This window comes from Callionymus lyra, chromosome 7 (genome assembly GCF_982586985.1).
Source record: "Callionymus lyra chromosome 7, fCalLyr1.hap1.1, whole genome shotgun sequence".
In the NCBI taxonomy this organism is placed as follows: domain Eukaryota; kingdom Metazoa; phylum Chordata; class Actinopteri; order Syngnathiformes; family Callionymidae; genus Callionymus; species Callionymus lyra.
In genome coordinates this window covers 30,357,971-30,375,131 of record NC_141824.1, presented here as the reverse complement: position 1 = coordinate 30,375,131, position 17,161 = coordinate 30,357,971, and the positions used below count along the sequence as shown (strand labels likewise).

At 37.3% G+C, this 17,161-nt stretch overlaps 1 protein-coding gene across 3 annotated transcripts in view; it reads right to left on the bottom strand.

The window, feature by feature from the left end:
* Nucleotides 1-16,644, bottom strand: part of plch1 (phospholipase C, eta 1) — a 44,185-nt gene extending 27,541 nt beyond the window's left edge. For 2 of the 3 annotated variants that reach the window (XM_087794951.1, XM_087794952.1), the window contains exons 1-2: nt 7,142-7,298; nt 1,766-1,912 (exon numbers count right to left, since the gene is read on the bottom strand). In XM_087794951.1, coding sequence (XP_087651077.1) covers nt 1,766-1,901 — 136 coding nt within the window. In that variant the 5' untranslated portion in view covers nt 1,902-1,912; nt 7,142-7,298. Of the gene's footprint in view, nt 1-1,765; nt 1,913-7,141; nt 7,299-16,218 lie in introns of those variants that run through there. The other variant, XM_087794953.1, reaches the window with a different exon arrangement.
* Between the last annotated feature and the right edge of the window lie 517 nt (nt 16,645-17,161).

Genomic DNA, 17,161 nt, shown 5'->3' with positions numbered 1-17,161 from the left:
AGAGCTACCACAATAACATTCTAAAAAGGTGTTTTGTTTTCCGATATAATTAACAAACACCAGTCACCAAAAAAATCTACATTTCTGTTAACAAAGAAATCCTGTTTAAACATATATTCATAGAACCGCACTTGCAAGGAGCACTTCAATCAGCAACAGGTTGAAAACAGCTTCATATAAATATATATAAAGATATTTGTCAAACCCATCCCACTCACCAAAGACTTTGCTATTTTTGTCACCATTAAATTAGGAGAAGATACATTTATATCAAACACCCAGCTTTCACAAGTACCACTGTTGGAACTCAAAACTAAACATGTTCATGCTACATGTTCACAGGCCAAATGTTCATATTTATTATTGTATTTTTTGTTTTTGTTTTCTCTAGGAATTGCAAAAACGTAATATACTGTACATCTGTGTTTTTTGACTTTGATGCTTCCTGGCTTTACTAAAAGTCAATTTCATTATTCTAACATTTATAACTTTTGAACATAAACTTGGGTAGTGTAAACTTGCATGTTACCTTGACTTAATCAAACCAGGGAGAAACCAATAAGTGCAGCTTAATGTAATATGCTTGCATGTAGTTTCAGCAGCACCTGGATGCCAAAAAGACTAGTGCTGAATAAACTTAAATTAAATAATTAATTATTCACGCATGACCAATATAAATGCTGTTAAGATAACTAATTATATTGCATTTTGAACTATCTTTACGATCTGTCGAATAGGCATGGCAGAATTTAGTCAAAACTTTTTGCAATTTGACTTTGTGGACCAAAAAAAAGACAATTTTTGCGTAATCATATGAATAAAAACAATCTGATAAATCATATCAATCAAGTCTGCCAGTTCTAGAATAGTCTCATCTTAAAAAAAGGTTGAGCAATGCAAAAAAACTAATCTCTAAAATTAGAATTCTATCAAATTCTCTGTTCCTTGTTCATTATCATGTCTGAACTCCACCTACTATTGAGTCTCAAAGGTGACAGACTCGCTCATTCTTTTGTCTACTCAAGTCACAGTCTCTTAAAGTATATATTTTAGTTAGTATTGTTTTGATTGTTTAAGCGATTCTATAAATACAAATTACTTACTTTACTTACAAACATTACCTTCTGTACAGCAAACATATATTTATATTTTAATGTTAATATTCCATCATTACCAAACCATTGTCATGTTGTTTATCCACAACTCTGTGCTCTGTTTCTCTCTTATATAAAACTCCTCATATGACCCCATGACTGGAAGGAGATACTGTATATGGCTTTTTTATTTCATTTTTTTGGACCCTGTTTAGTAAAATGCACATTGTTTCAAGAGAATAATGTGCTTCACGGTGATGACAATGCCGATTATCTAAGAGGCTTATCTAATACTGTTAGTCTTCACACACATGCAACACATGTCCATACACGCATACACATACAAGCACATGCTTGAGTGGGTTGACACAAAAAAACTGTAAAGGAAGGAATTACAATAATGCTCTGCCAGATCCATGAAATGTATGCTTATACTCAAAGCGCAAGCTAAGAGCTTCCTATATTTATCATTCATTCTGAGAATAGCTTGAGACATTTATTACCAATTCAATCTTTTTTAACAAGAATAAATTATAAATAAGGGATATTATACACATACATGTTAATATATTCTATTTTGTTTTAGCTGTAGCTTTGATCATATCATTGTTAATGGAATAAAGTGCTAATATAAGAACGCTTGTGTTTACCGTATGTCCTTGAAAACTTACTCTTGGCCTTCTCGCTCTTGCGTGAGGGTTTCCAACGGATGCACGATCGGTGTTCATCCAGGTAGAAGAGTCTCACCAGCCCCTTGGATCCCGCCTTCAACTTAACCATCTGTGTCCCGGACTGCATTACACTCATGCATCGTTCCACTGCAAAGGAGGATGCACACGAGCACTGAGGTCAGCACAAGACTGAACAAGGCAAAAAAGAACCAGGTGGCTGGTTTTACTCATTAAAAAACCAGAGGCTCGCAGAATAACTGATACTGGCAATGAGAGTCCAAACCAACACAGAGGACAGAGTGTGGGGACAGAGAATGCTTTTCTGTCACCAGAAACATCCTGAAACAACCTAGAATAGGGAGGGCAGGAGAAAACTCATCATGAGAGGGCGCTATTGATTGAGGGCCTTTGGTCCGTGCAGGAAGAAGATCATCGCCTTGTGTAGCAGGTGGAAGATACATCTGGGAAGACAGAGTGCTTCCTCACATTCAACACACTCGCTTCTACAGACCTGGGTATTGTGCAGCACACGAAGCCTATGTTGGCAACATTACCTTAGGAATATTTCAAGACGGATGTTAAAATTGTTATTCTGTCACCAAAAACATTTTATTTTTATATCTTCCTTATAATTAAATTCTATGTCCAATGTTATGATCTCATTACATTAACTACAACACATTTCCTATAAACTTTTTAATATTGCACAAAGACATCACAGTATTTTTGTTATTGTTTATGTTATGCTCATTTGACTAGTATATATTTTTTTACACTCTATCACAGCGCTGCTGGCGACAATTCATTTAAAATATGTAAAGATGAAGATGTTCACCAATGACTGATTGCAAGGACGGTCCAGCTCTGTGCAAGAGGATGAAAGATAAAACTTCAAACTTTTCACATGCCTAGACAGCTGGCAGCATTATGGCAGCTGTGGATGACAAGAGAGACGCAGCTTGATATCCACACTCAACAGCGGAGTGTGTGCTTCTATGTGTGCATGACATTATATCGTAACACACCATTAAAGTGTTATTGTGAAGACTATTAGCCATTTTTAAAACAGTTAGTCACCTCTTTAAAAAGAGTAACTGTGACTCTGATCACAGCTTATAGAATTATAAAAATGGCAGAAACTCAAACTACAGGAGAATTAATCTGAAGATGAACTTTGTGATATAATTTGATATCATATATATTTAAAACTAATTGAAATTAATTTGATAATTTCATGGTAATATGTTGTATCCTGAATGATAATTTGTTTTAGGTTGTTCTTTTTTTTATATCCCTTACCTAAAAAAAATCTTGAAAATATTTAAAAAGAATGTTATATTTATTTTGTTTGCAACATGTATTTGAATATACATTTATTTTGTGTTATGAATAACTAGTCAAAGTGACCTCCACTTGAACATCAACCAGAAACTCCAAGCATCATATTTTATACAGCTTCCCTGTAGGATATGTCAGAGGGCAGAAAAAGCCCAGGATTCCCGCTGCTCACAGCGACTTTATTGTTCTGCACCATTAACTGAGATTCTGGAAAGACTAGAGATAGGATGCGAGCCTGGATGATACATTTGTATTACATGTAGAAAATGTTTTGTTCACCTTTTAACTTGATACCTTTATGAGCGTCTGACTCTCGCATGTTTATTTTTGCAATTCAAAAGTATGATATATTTAAAATATTTTGGTTTTAAAAAGGAAGCAAATGAGATTTATCTAGATGTATTAAAGAAAATGTGTTAGTGGTAAGAAAGTTCTTGCTTCAAATCTGCATTATATTGTTATCATTGTAGTAAATTAATGCTTAGGATTGAGAGGGCATAAAAAAGAATAATAATGAATCGTGTCCAAATCAAGGCCAGCAAAATAATTCCATGTGTTGCAATATTATTCACTAATTTGAAACAAAACAACAACTAGGGAAGCCAGGTGAGGTTAGCTCTGCTGGCTTGTCAGAATAACAAACCGGAGGAGAAAGGAGAAAACGTATCTCTTCTGTGAGCTACCTTTAGACAACAGGGCAGCTTGTGAGCTGCATATATTTGATAACAATAAGGCAAATGACAACTTGATGATAAAAACAAAGAATACGCTTTTAAATTATGTTGAAACATGTAATGATGCCACTATTTAAAGTAAGTGAAGAGTGCAAAGGAAAAATGTTGTTGAATTCTGGAATATCATATAAATACACAAAAAATTTAAATATTAATTGCTGCAGTGCAAGCTCTTGAACTACTAATAAGTTCTCACTGTGTTCATCACATAAGGATTGTAAGTATTGTCCTTCAGTGTATCTAAGTCAAAATCATTAAAGAGAAACATAAATAAATCATTCCTGGAAGTAGTTTTTAAATTAACAAAAAAACTGCCGCTTTTACTCCTAAATGATCAAATGATCTACTGGTGTTTTCTCTTGGCTCATGCTGCTGCCTCAATAAACTGGATAAGCAGGATATAATGGATGCTCTTCATTATACTACAGGTTGTTTCAAAGAACTATGGGCATTGATGAAAGATCCTTTAGGATTGTCTGTCGTTTCAGTATTAAGTATTCTATCTGGACCATAAAGTTGTTCATAACTATAAAAAAGGATTCAAGCTTGCATACACACACACCTTTCTTTAGTTTGACCCCAGTAACACCAGTATAAACAGGTTGACACCAGAACCTCCTCCACAAGATTTAGAATCTGAGTAATGTGAGGTTAAAATAAGATAAACAATTATTTTTGGAGGGTAATAAAGGAGTATATGATGAGTGATTAAATGCTCCGTCATCCATCCTTTTTTTGGTGTGTGTATTTTGTTCTGCATGTGTTTCTCTGTCCTCCTCATGGAGACGAGGGAGATCAAAGCGTCAGTTTTCTACTGAAGCTCAGGAAATTCAAACATATTTTAATAGGATCGCTGAAGGAGACACAGGGTTGCTAGCATGATGCACAAAGCCGATTCTCACTCAGATGCACACAATAAGTATTCTGAGAAGACACGACGCAAACCATCTGGTCTCAACTTTAATCACATTAGATTGATCACTGTCACTTTCAGTCCAAACTGGTCAGAGGCTTGCATGTGACCACAGCTTAAATCCGTCAAGGTGTGCTATTCAATTCCAGAAAAGCTCACAGACCTAGATGTGACGAGGAGTTCAAAGACAAGTCATAATTTATTTATACCTACATTAATTCATATTCATCAGCATCTGCACGTCCCTCCATGCACAATTCATGTGACACCAAGTCTCCACCACCTTGAGTTTCCCAGACAAACTCAGCAATCAGACCCAAATAAACACAATTTCCCTCAACACTCTAAAACCCTCTCTCTGTTTTTCTTTATCTTAAGATGTCTATTGGAATGTGATTAGGTTTTGGTTGACTATCTGCAGGAGGGAATGGAAATGGCCTTCACACATCATTAGCAGTGCGGCCTGAGTACAAACACACCGAAATCAACATGGAAGAATTGTGTCTCACATGTAATGAGAAGCAGCTCATTAGAAAGCCTTTTCTTTTGCAGGATCAAAGTTCCGGGAACAGAAAGTGAGCGATTCATTCATCCTGGGGATATTCTGATACATAAACATGAGATTTGCTTTCTTCTTTTACTATAAATAACTTAAGAAGGCAATGTGTTCCTTATGCAATCTGTTCTCACACAGTTTATCACCAAACGTTTGTGACAGACTGAGCAGGTGTTGACAGCCAGATACGTCAATTATGTCATATCTCTTGTGTGCAGTGACTCGATTGACTAAGAAGAGAATTAATTTACCCTCACACCAATCGAAAATGTGAAATCACAAATCTGGACAGAATCAGACTCAGCATATGTCCAGAGAACACATTTTATAAAAGAAAACCGAAACAGCATTAAAGCAATTATCACGACTAGTTTATTTGAGTGTAACCATCGAACATTTTAACTGATTTAAGTCTCGCAAAAAAAAAAATTGCACTACAACATATGGAGTCGTCCTATTTAGACAATGAAAGGTGATTAAGTAAAATGACAATCTTTTAATTTTAAGTAAAGTTGTAACAATGGGACCATCTCAGAAACGTTTATTGGCAGTGTTGTAAACACAAAAAAATCCTTTGTTGTGGTGGCAGTGAAGAACAAAAGAATACATATACATACATACATAAAACACACATAATAAGCAATAGAAAAAAAGTAATAAGCACCAATGCAGCCATCTGCGGTGCAAATATTATCGGTAAAATCTTGTATCAATATGATGTTATAATTTTATGCATTTCATTATTTTTGTTATTTAACTAGATATGTATGTGTATATTCCTAAATTATAATAAAATGATAACTACATCTGCCAATCGTTTCTTTAAATGGAATTGTTAAAATCAGGAAATACGATATAAACCTGTTTGCACTGAAGTGCGTATTAAAAGTTGTGGCGTGAGTAGGTGGAGAGTCTCTTACTAAGCCTGGTTTGCGATTCAAAAACTTGTTGGATCACGTTTGTCCATCATAGAATGGCAAAGAATGACACACTATACAAGTAATAAAACACATGTTCTCAAAATAATTATGTCTATCATCAATTTATTTTTTATTTTTTTAAAAACAAGAGCACATGCTTTAAACCTAAGGAATAGGAAAAGTAGATCATATATATCAGAAAGGAAGATTCAACGTTGAACACCATGATGCATAATGCTAAGACTAGCTTTGTATGATTACCAGGAAGACCGAAAATGTTAAGCCTCTTAACTCCTTGTAAAGGAGTGATAACACTAATCATATAATCTACAATGTCTTCATCTCTAGACAAGACATAGAGAAGTCAAGCCAAATACAAAACACACTGGTGACAACATTTAAGCAATGTAGGGTTTTTTTTTGGCAGGAATGCAGCAAAAGACTTCTACAGCAGCTACTAAACATAAAGTTGAAACATTTTATACGTTTAGAAACCTGCTTAATGTGTACAATGGCATCAGCATTTGACACATATTACTAAGAAGTTCTTAGAGCAATCTATACAAAAACACTTCCTTTTTTTATTTGGAAAAATATATATTTTTGTAAATACATACATTTAAATGTGTAGGTACCTATTGCATCTTTCTTATGGCATAAAGCATGGGGGAACCAAATCATTCACAGCTCTGAGCATTTAAGTATTTGTAGAGAGAATAAGGTCTTTGTCTCAAAACATTCACCTCAGATTTATTATTTTCCGTCTTTAAAAAAAATGCAGTGAAAGGTCAAAGGATAAAAAATATACTGAAATTATATATTTAACAAACTATATTTCCATAACACGTTGTCAATTGAACATTGCATAAAACATGGACAGACTGAGCCATGAAATATTTAAGAACATTGACTCACCTATCTGGACAAGTCGGCACTTTTGTGGCACAGCAACTATTCCACCAATGTGGTAGACGTTACGTGCCAACAGGGTGGCAACAGTAACAACAGTATTCTTTCCTCCTTGAATTAAGTTAGATCCCGTTTTGGACTGAGCTAAAGCTTTCGCACTGAAAACTGATGTGTACATTTTATAGCTTCTGTCTAGTGATGAAACCACCTGTAACTAGCACAAAATACTGCATTCCTCCCTCATGGTTTGTTTTAAAATTCCAAACAAAAAGCAAGAAAACTCCCAAACCTCCCGCTGTTACTGCTCATCTGCAGTGAGCTTCGTCACACAGTCTGATAACACACATCTCAACCCTTCCCCTGGTCATGAGTGCTGTACACCCACCGTCCGCTCTTCACCACCCTCTGATCTCTGCTCTGGTAATCTGGCTTCTAATGTGCTGTCCTCACACAGTGAATTCACAGAGAACTTAAAAGCTCTAGCATTATTGTTCTGTCTGAAAAGGTGGTTATGAATTGCGTTTAAAAGCAAACCGGCAGATGTGCTTCTCCGTAGAACATCTGGGCTCAGTTGGGTCAGTCCTGATGACATAATTCTATGGATGATGTGCTCAGGAAAGTGTTGTTTAATGGCTTAACGTGATGACTTTTAACAGCAGAGCGCACACACATTTGGCCATCATGTTCTCACAGGAGAAGAAGTCACAAGACACAAGGATTAGTACATATTATACTAGATAAAGCGACTTGTGTATAATTTATAAATCCTTGACTACTCTTCTTCCAACACAATATCTTCATCTTAAAAAGCTAAACTGTTCCTGCGTTGATGGTTTTATCTGTCAGACTCTGAGCTGGTGAGGAACATCTTCCTTCTTTCAATTCTTGTTCCAAAGTTGAGTCATGGGGTAGTACTCGGAAGAAACAAGCCGAAACTTTCCTATCAGCAGAAACCTCTTCTTGTGAGGAAATATTAAGAGATTCCCAAGCCAACTGGGAGACGTCCTAGGTCTGCCCCATGGCCTCCTCCAATTCGGCCCAAAACATCTCCGGAGGAAGGCTCCCAGAAGGCTGCCTAAAAAAGAAGCCAATACACAAGAACTGGCTTCTCTTCATGTACATGAGTAGTGGTTCTTTCAGTAGATGTTCTGCAATTAATCTCTCATGAATGACTGAGCTTCTCACATTATCTCTAAAGGAGAGCCCAGAACACCTTGTGGAGAAAACTCATACCAGCCTATCAAGCCAGCCACATGATTTTGTTTTTTCAATTTTAACCCATTGTTGTAGGTAAAAGTAACACAATTGGTTGTGTCTTTTAGCTCAACTTTTTGTTTTGCCTCAGTGATGACCTCTTCACAAGAGAAAAGTTGGATTTATTGTGTCTTTCAGAGAAATGGCAGAGAGAGGAAGAGTTTATTAATCTTAATAACTTTGTCTTAATAACTGCTGGCGGCGCTGTCGTAGGGAAGCCCTGTCTCTGTCGTTTTGGGGGTGGTTTGGCTGTTGTTTATAGAGATAGTTGTTCATGCAAAGTGATTCAGACGCAGGAATTAACTTCTTTTGAGCCTCAGATGATCTTGGTTGGTTCTTCAAGACCTTTCTATTGTGTTTCAGTCTGTTTCTGCATCAGTGTTCTTGAATTAGCTTGAATTTGCTTCATCACGTAGGAAGTGGGGGGACCGATATTGTAGGGGGGGGGGCGTAATTGTAAATACACCGGCTAACCTCAGTAATTTCAGGCCTATTTCTAAGCTTCCATTCTTGTCCAAGATCTTGGAGAAGGTGGTGTCTGAGCAGCTGTCTTTTTTCCTGGATCAGAGAGACATCCATTAGAAGTTTCAGTCTGGCTTCCGTAAACATCACTCTACAGAGACAGCCTTACTGAAAGTGTTCAGTGACATCATGTCAGCTGATTCTCTTGGATCTGTCCTCAGCCTTTGACACAGTTGATCACCAGATCCTGCTGAGAAGACTGAGGGATGAAGTGGGACTGTCTGGGTCTGTGTTACAGTGGTTCTCGTCACACCTTTCTGGGCACAGTTTCAGTGTATCTGACAATCAAATAAGGTCTGAATTTGTGGATCTGTTGTGTGGAGTCCCTCAAGGTTCTGTTTTGGGTCCTTTATTATTTCTGCTGTACTTGATTACCCTGGGTAAAATCATTCTTCATATCTTCATAGTTATTTTTAAAGCACCTTTCTAGACCAGGGTCACAAAGCGCTTTACCAATCAAAAACAATACACAGTTAAAATATATACTTCAGAGATTCCTGATGTTTCTTTCTTACATTTTTGCTGATGACACCCAGCTCTATTGCTCTTTTGATCCAACTGAGCCCCAGAGGATGAACATCTTAGTCAATTGTTTGCTATAAATCAAACAATGGCTGAGTGAAAACACTTTGCTGCTAAATGTGGACAAAGCTGAAACTCCGGTTATTGCTCCTGATGACAAGGTTCCAGGGTTGAGTCAGTACTTGGGTGACTTAGGCCAGTCTGTCAAACTTAGCCTGAGTGTTATACTTCACAAAGATATGTCTCTTGTACAACACTGCAGAAAACTGACCAGAAACAGTTTCCTTCAACTGAGAAAAATCTCTAAACTTGGGAAATTGATGTCACAACACGATCTGGAGCTTGTAATCCATGTGTTTGTGTCTTCTCGTTTAGATCCTTACAACTCTTCACTGGCTGCCAGTTTCCTTTTAGAATACATTTTAGAATACTGGTTCTTACTTTCAAGGCTATTCATGGTTAGACTCCCCCTTACAGCAGTGATCTGATCCAGCCTTACACCCCAGCTCGGGCTCTTAGGTCTGCGGATCAGAATCTGCTGATGGTTCAGCGCACACACTACCGGACCAGAGGAGAGAAATCCTTCCAGGCTGTTGCATCTAAGCTTTGGAACGATCTTCCTCTCTCTTTGCGCTTAATGGAGTCTAGTGACTCCTTCAAGAAACATATTAAGACATTCTTATTTGTGCAGGCTTTTCCCTGATTTTCTGGGACTCCTGTGTTTGTCTTATGTGTCTTGGTCTTTTAAAGTATGTATTTAAACTGTGTATTGTTTGTGATTGTTAAATTGCTTTGTGAACCTGGTCTAGAAAGATGCTTTACAAATAACCTTTACTTTATTACTTAATTACTTACTTTTACCACGGCAAAAATATACAGAAACCTCATGAGTGAGGTTGCATTATAGACAGGCCATTGTAGAGTGGTTGGCTTGTGGCCTGAGAAGTTGTGGGTTCAATCCCAGCTCTGAATGAGATTGTGGCTTTGTGTCCCTGATTTCTCCTGATAGTTGAGCTGGTGTGCTGCGTCGCAGCCTACTCCCATCAATGTGCGATTGTGTGTGTGAATGAGTAAATGCTTAACTTAGTGTAAAGCGCTTTGGGTGCTGAATAAGCATTGAAAAGCGTTATATAAGTAGGAACCATTTATTATGTAATAACATGTATTATCGACTTGCTAAGCTTCTTAAAAAGCACTAGAGAAATGTCCTTCACCTAAAGGTCTATGCATCTCTTTGGCCGATGGACACACAGAAAAGATTAAATAACTATCTTCCCGTCTTCTTGTATTCACGGCAGAGCCACTGCACATGAATAGAAAACAGAACTTTTATAAACAAAAAGCATCACTTCATAGAATTTATATCCTTTAACCCTCTTGAGCTCTTGTCTGCTCAACTTAGAGCTGCTCACCTGCCTTAATATTGGATTTCACCTCATATAAAACAACCCCTAAAGAAGTGTGTATAAGATCACTCCAGCCTGCTAAAGACCATCCCTTGGGAAAGCCATGTAAGCCCAAAAGAATGACCAATTGAACGCACAGCAATGAAACCCATCACTTTAACAGGGTGTTAATTTACTTCCTCTTCACCACTCAAAATAGCATTGACGCCCTGACTTATGGCCAAGTGTCTGGGTACAACTTCGCTCACAATTTCACATCATCATCAGTTTATATCTAATAAGCATCACTTCCTGACACCCCACAGCAGCCGCTTTGAAACTGAAGCAGAGAGCCTAGAATGTGAGCTGACCTACATTTTTTTCTTTGAGTTACAAATAGAACAGATTAAGATGGGGAACTATTAGCTTTTATTGATAAATGTAGTCTTCATGAATTTGAACCTGAAATAAGATAACGTAACATAACCTTTCTTATAATTTTAACTCATCAGGTTAAAGATCATATCAATGTTATTTTCAGTACAAAGAACTCACTTTTGAATTTGAACAATTGACAGTAAGTTAAGGAAGCCATACAACTCTCTGACTTATGATGATCTGGGAGGTGTAATCATCTTCATCATGGTGAGACTCATGCTGGTACCACAGATGTTTTGGTGAAATCCAAATATCAGTCAGCAACTACAATGCTTTCACAGGGCTCAGAATCTAGCTGCTGTTAGAATGAGCTCATTGCTCTTGATTATTTAGCACAGGTAAGACATTACATTGTAAAGATATGGTAAATTTAAAGTAAAAGGGATAACAATATATTTTTGGTCTTTCCGTTTAGATATTAATTAATTAATTGTAAAAAAAATGTAATTATAAATGAAGGCAGAACTCTACTGACACACACTCAAACTCCATTTAAAGCAGCAGGTAGCTGATGGACCTTTTCAAAAAATATTTAATAAAACAATAACCATCTTATTATGTTTGATTTGTGTTACATTTCTGGTTTCCCGACTTTTAAGTATTGAAAAGTCAATAATGCGATTAGTGTATTAGAGAAACATAATTTATCATCCATAATAATATATATGAAGTTAATTGTGTATAACAAACTGATGGTAGCCCTTGGTGTCACAAAGTGCCCTTGGAGTAGCTGGCAAATGAAAAAAGGTTGGTGACCCCTGATTTTAAGTCAACATTTAAACGCTGTAAAAATAAAATTATAATTAAGCTGCGTTGCCCCCCCAAAAAAAACTGCCTTCACTTTTTTTTTCTCTGACCCTTTAGCTGTAAATATTTCATGTATATTATGAGTACATCAGCATGGCATGTTAAACTCTATTATATATCATAGCAGGAGGCCGTCAACACTGAGTCTGGTTAGGCACGAGGTTTCTGCGTTCGAAAAGTGTTTTTCCTCACCACTGTCACGCTGTGATTCACTCATTGCTGATTTGCTGGGATATGTTTTTTTAATTTATGTTTTTCTTTTCTCCATTTTCTCCCTATAGTCTTACCTAAACTGTAAAGCGTCTTGAGATAACTTTGTTAGGATTCGACACTTTAAATAAACTTGAATTGAATTGAATATTTAAATGCATTACTCTTTGTTCACATTCATGACATTAGTTCAAACTTAAAGTTATCCCCATCTTGGTAAGCACTTTTTTAGTCACAGCTGAGTCACAGGGAAGCTCCTAACCTTCACGCCCTCTTGCTCACTCTGATCCACCTAAATCAGGACAGCAAATCACATGGACGCCTGAATCACATACTGTAGACACAGAACCCAGCCATGCCAGAAACTCTTCCAGGAGAAAATGACAATCATTTGACTTACTATGTCATTAAATTTACTTCAATTCATTCAACAACGCCTGGCAAAATTGTTTTCAAGATTCATTAACCTCAAGTACCAAATAAATGTATCATCACATAAAAATGCTTTTGAAAGGGTTCTTGAGTTAAAGAGATCAGCAGTTGAAATTTGGCCTTCATCACACCCCTGGACAGAGACGGCTTTTACAAAAATGCTAATAGATCTTTGTAAGACTCCCATTCATTGATGTTGAAGTTGGTCTCATTACTTAGCCGATCAGAGAGGAATACTGGGTTTCATCTATGGACACAAGTGCAGTTTGCAAGAATGCTGACACTGACTTCAATTCATTTTCATTTTCCTCACTCAATTTGTGCCAAGTGGGTTTTCCTGAATATACACTTATACACAACCAACTTTAACTCTGTCTCCACATTTAATTACACAACAAATGAATTAAAACATTGAATTAAACCGTTTAACTCAATGTATTATAGGTTTTGCAGGTTTGCTATTGTTTTCAAAGCTGCAGCTCAGGTTCAAGTTACCTCTAATATTATGCAACAGTTTCTGCTTTTACCTGCAGTCCCAATGAGCCTTTTGCTAAAAACAATTTCACATAATATTCACATTTAAGATGTAGGTCAGACATATTGTGTAAAAAAAATAATGAAGGGTGTAATTAAACAAAAAAAGGGTAAAAAGGAGAATTTTAGAAATTGGATAAGAGTATGTGTTAATATGAAAAATCATCAGCAGGAGCGCATCAGGATATTTTCCTTTAGAAAGTTAGAAAGTTCCCCCGAGGCGTTCCTTCAATAGGTAACTTATTAATAAATTAAGATGTTTTTAAATGTTGCATTATTTTATCACTTTTTTTAAGTACTTTCCTTAACGTGAGTCTGTGTAATAATTTAAACACTTGTAATAGAAGCTTTAATTAATAAAGAAACTGATAAATAATGAGGTTCAACTTAAATTAAAATTGCACTTTTGATGGAAACGTTTGACTCCTTATGTGTCTCAATATTACCTTAGGGTTACACTGTAAGTACGATAACTCAACACAAATTATTTTCTGATTTAATGACAGCAGTGACAGCTTCTTAAAGCAACATTAAAGGTGAGGGAGCCGAGGAGAGTGACATGAAAAGTAGGGGAAACCCAGGCGTTTATCTCTCCCACGCTCACTCCAGCTAATTAAGAGCACTCAGGGAAGCCGGAGCTACAAATGAGTTCGCAGGTTTCCCTCGGGTGCAGGGTGAAGCTCAGCACCGGAATAAAAATAAACAACATGACTGCAGTGTGATAATGCATTCAACACGGGTGCCATGAGGGGGGCCCCAAGTGGACGAGTGCAGCTCTGACATCAAAGAGCGAGACTGAAGCTGGAGTGTACACATGTGTAAGAAAGAAGTGTGTGTATAAAGGTCTGGCTATATTTCTTCTGCATCTCTCAAGGTTGTTTTTTTCCATCCTCCCTAAGCTCTCATGGCTACACGACTGTGTGTAGATTGAGATACAGTTGGCAGTAGAGGAAGACTATCAGATCTTAACTGCCTCAATAGAAATAGAAGCTTCTTTGCCGGCACCCACAGTTCATACATAATGCCTTTTAATGTAGCGTCAGAGACAGAAACATAACTTTCCACGGTTGTCTGTGTTAGGAAGATTCAGTACGGTAAACACATCTCAAGAAAATACCCAATGGATTTGTGTTTTGAGGCTAAATTAGCATTAGAGTATATCAGGAGGGATGAAGATCAGCACGTTTTATGAAATCAGGGGAAATGGATTCATCCAAAGTAGTGCTTATCCAATCAACAAATTGGTCAACATGTGGCCCTTTGTCTGTATTCATGTGGCCCTGAAGAGATCATTGTGTAAAAATGCTTCTGACAGTCAGTGAACATCTCAATTCTAATATAGTGTATATTTAGAAACACAAGACATCAAACCGTCATTTGAAAGTAAATCATTGTGAGTGTCTGATTTTGAAAGAGTGTGCTGGAAAACGTTTCTGGACTTGTCACACCACCACACCAACGCACATCAGTGGCTTTCAATTGAAATCTGGGTCAGCAGCACCACTACTATTTCAAGTCTCCTTGTATTGGATTGTATGAATTGGAGGACATCACACATGGTTTCAGAAGCTGAGGTTCTTGAAGTATGTCCAATTAAAATGTGTTTAAAGGCACAATGATTACATAATAAAACATTTTCAATTTGTAAAGAAAATTTGATCCTGAAAAATCATGGCGATTAGGAAGTGAAGAAAGTGGCAGAAAACCGCTGAAAAGACGGAGGTATTGTCCATTTTTTCGGCCTGGTGTCTATAAGCAATTTTCCTGCCCTGCAGCGGTATATAGGAACTGGGAAGTGAGCGAGGCTAGCATGCTGGGATTCATCATGGGTTTGAGGAGGGATGCATGAGGAAGTTTTACCTGCTACTCATTTCCTGCATGTTGTGAGTAGAAACCAAAACCTTGTTTCACAGGAGTACCAGGAGTTGCTCAGACCTCAGTGGTATATCCAGAGTCTTTACTGAGTGTATTTTTACATGACATGATAAACACACAGCATAAAATAAATCAAAATAAAAGAGGTTTATCCTTCTTGTATTTTTACTACATAAGTGTTAACCAAACTGATGTTCGCTGTGATGCTGCACCTATTTACATTTACAATTTACAATAAAGTATGACAGCACATGTTCTCCTGTTGAATGTGCAGTAATGTAAAAAAAAACAAAAAAAACATTGTCAATCAAACCTAGCTTATATTTTGCTGCCCTCATGGAACACACAAGGGTGTAAAACACAGCTTCCTCATATTGTTTTGAAGAACATCTACCCTACCTTTGAATTGACATACAAATAAAAACCCGGAAATAATCAAGGCCATTGACTTGAGGGTGACTATCGTCTTTGTCACGAATATATAAAGCAAATGGTTTCCACATGAACACAACTGTCAAAGATACTGTTACCTTAGCCAATAATTCATTCATTTGTCTTTCTAGTTCAGATATTTGGGATTTTCTGAGAAACTGTGTGAGGCTAAGGGACTTCCTGGGCAGTTCATCCAATGAGCAACATTTATAGAAAACCACACACACACACAACTCATACCATGGCACTGGTTTAAGCACATAGATCGAAATAATGTCAAAATTGACACAGAAAGACGATAGACTAATAGCTTAGACCAGGGTTTGGCATCCACCTATAGCTCTGTCACATTGTGTGGCATTGATATTTGTCGAACCCCAAAATAAAAGGCTTTTCTGCCCCCTGGTGACAGTCACAAAGAGAGATTTTCAGCACCACAGACAGTTTCTTCTCCACATGAGAGGAGGCATATTTTCAACTGCGGGCTTCAGGATTTGGGGATCCACGCACAACACTCTTTTCGCAGCGTTATGTAACAGTTTCCTCCCTTTTATTATTAAATGCGCCCCGAATTATGAGTTGTTTTGGGAAAGGGTTTCTTAGGCATGTAAAGCAGTTTCTAATCTACTCAACAGTTGAGGGTGAAAATGCTTAAAAACAAGCAGCACTGACCTTTCTCCAAACTGAGATTCCTGCAAACTTCAAGTTCTGCCATTTGTTAAGTTTGTGGAGTGAAAAGATGCGTACATGCACTCCGGCCGTCACAACACATCGCTGTTGGATATCTCCATGATGAAGGGACAAGTAGGTGAAATGTGAGTGTTTAAAAGTGAAACTAAGAAAGCAGCTGCAGGTCGCCTCCTTCCACTCTGCGAGACTCTGAGACGAAAGCCTTCACATCCACGGCAGCTTTTGCGCACATCCCTCCTCTCAGCGGGAGCAGAAAATATGGGAGAAAAAAAACGATAATCCGATTTCTCGACAGAGAATGACTGTTAATAAACCCCTCGAAGAAAACCACCGTCCGATCGAACCACGTCAACAGTTTTGTCGCTGTTGTTTGGCAGCAGCACAAGGACATCCACGCGTCTGGAGACATACGGACGTGTGACCGCCTCTGAGGAACACAAGACGAACCGTCGCTCTGACCCAGTTCCAGGTCAAGACCTCGTAGCGATAAAAATGTGACAAAGATGTGACTGTCATGTGAAAATGTATAAATATATATTTTATTAATCTAAAATATCATCGGGATCTACACATTTATTTAATCGCCCATTAATGGATGATTGAAAAACTAAAGGTTCATTGAAATGATTCATATATAATATTGTTTATCAAGAGCATGAATGTACATCTATAGCTCAGCAAATCCTAATTGTATCCTGTCTGAAGTGAACAGTGGCTCAGGCAGTTGAAAAACCAAAGCCAACAAAATCATTTGCAAATTATGTTTACATTTTGAATGTTTCATGTTGTGATAATATAGATAGATATACTTTGTTAATCCCTCTGGTTCTCCTTTCGGGGGAATTGGATAAAGTCTCCTCTGTGAGAATCATTCAGGTTATGTTTAAAAAACTAAAATATATTTGTCGTGATATAAGAAATGATG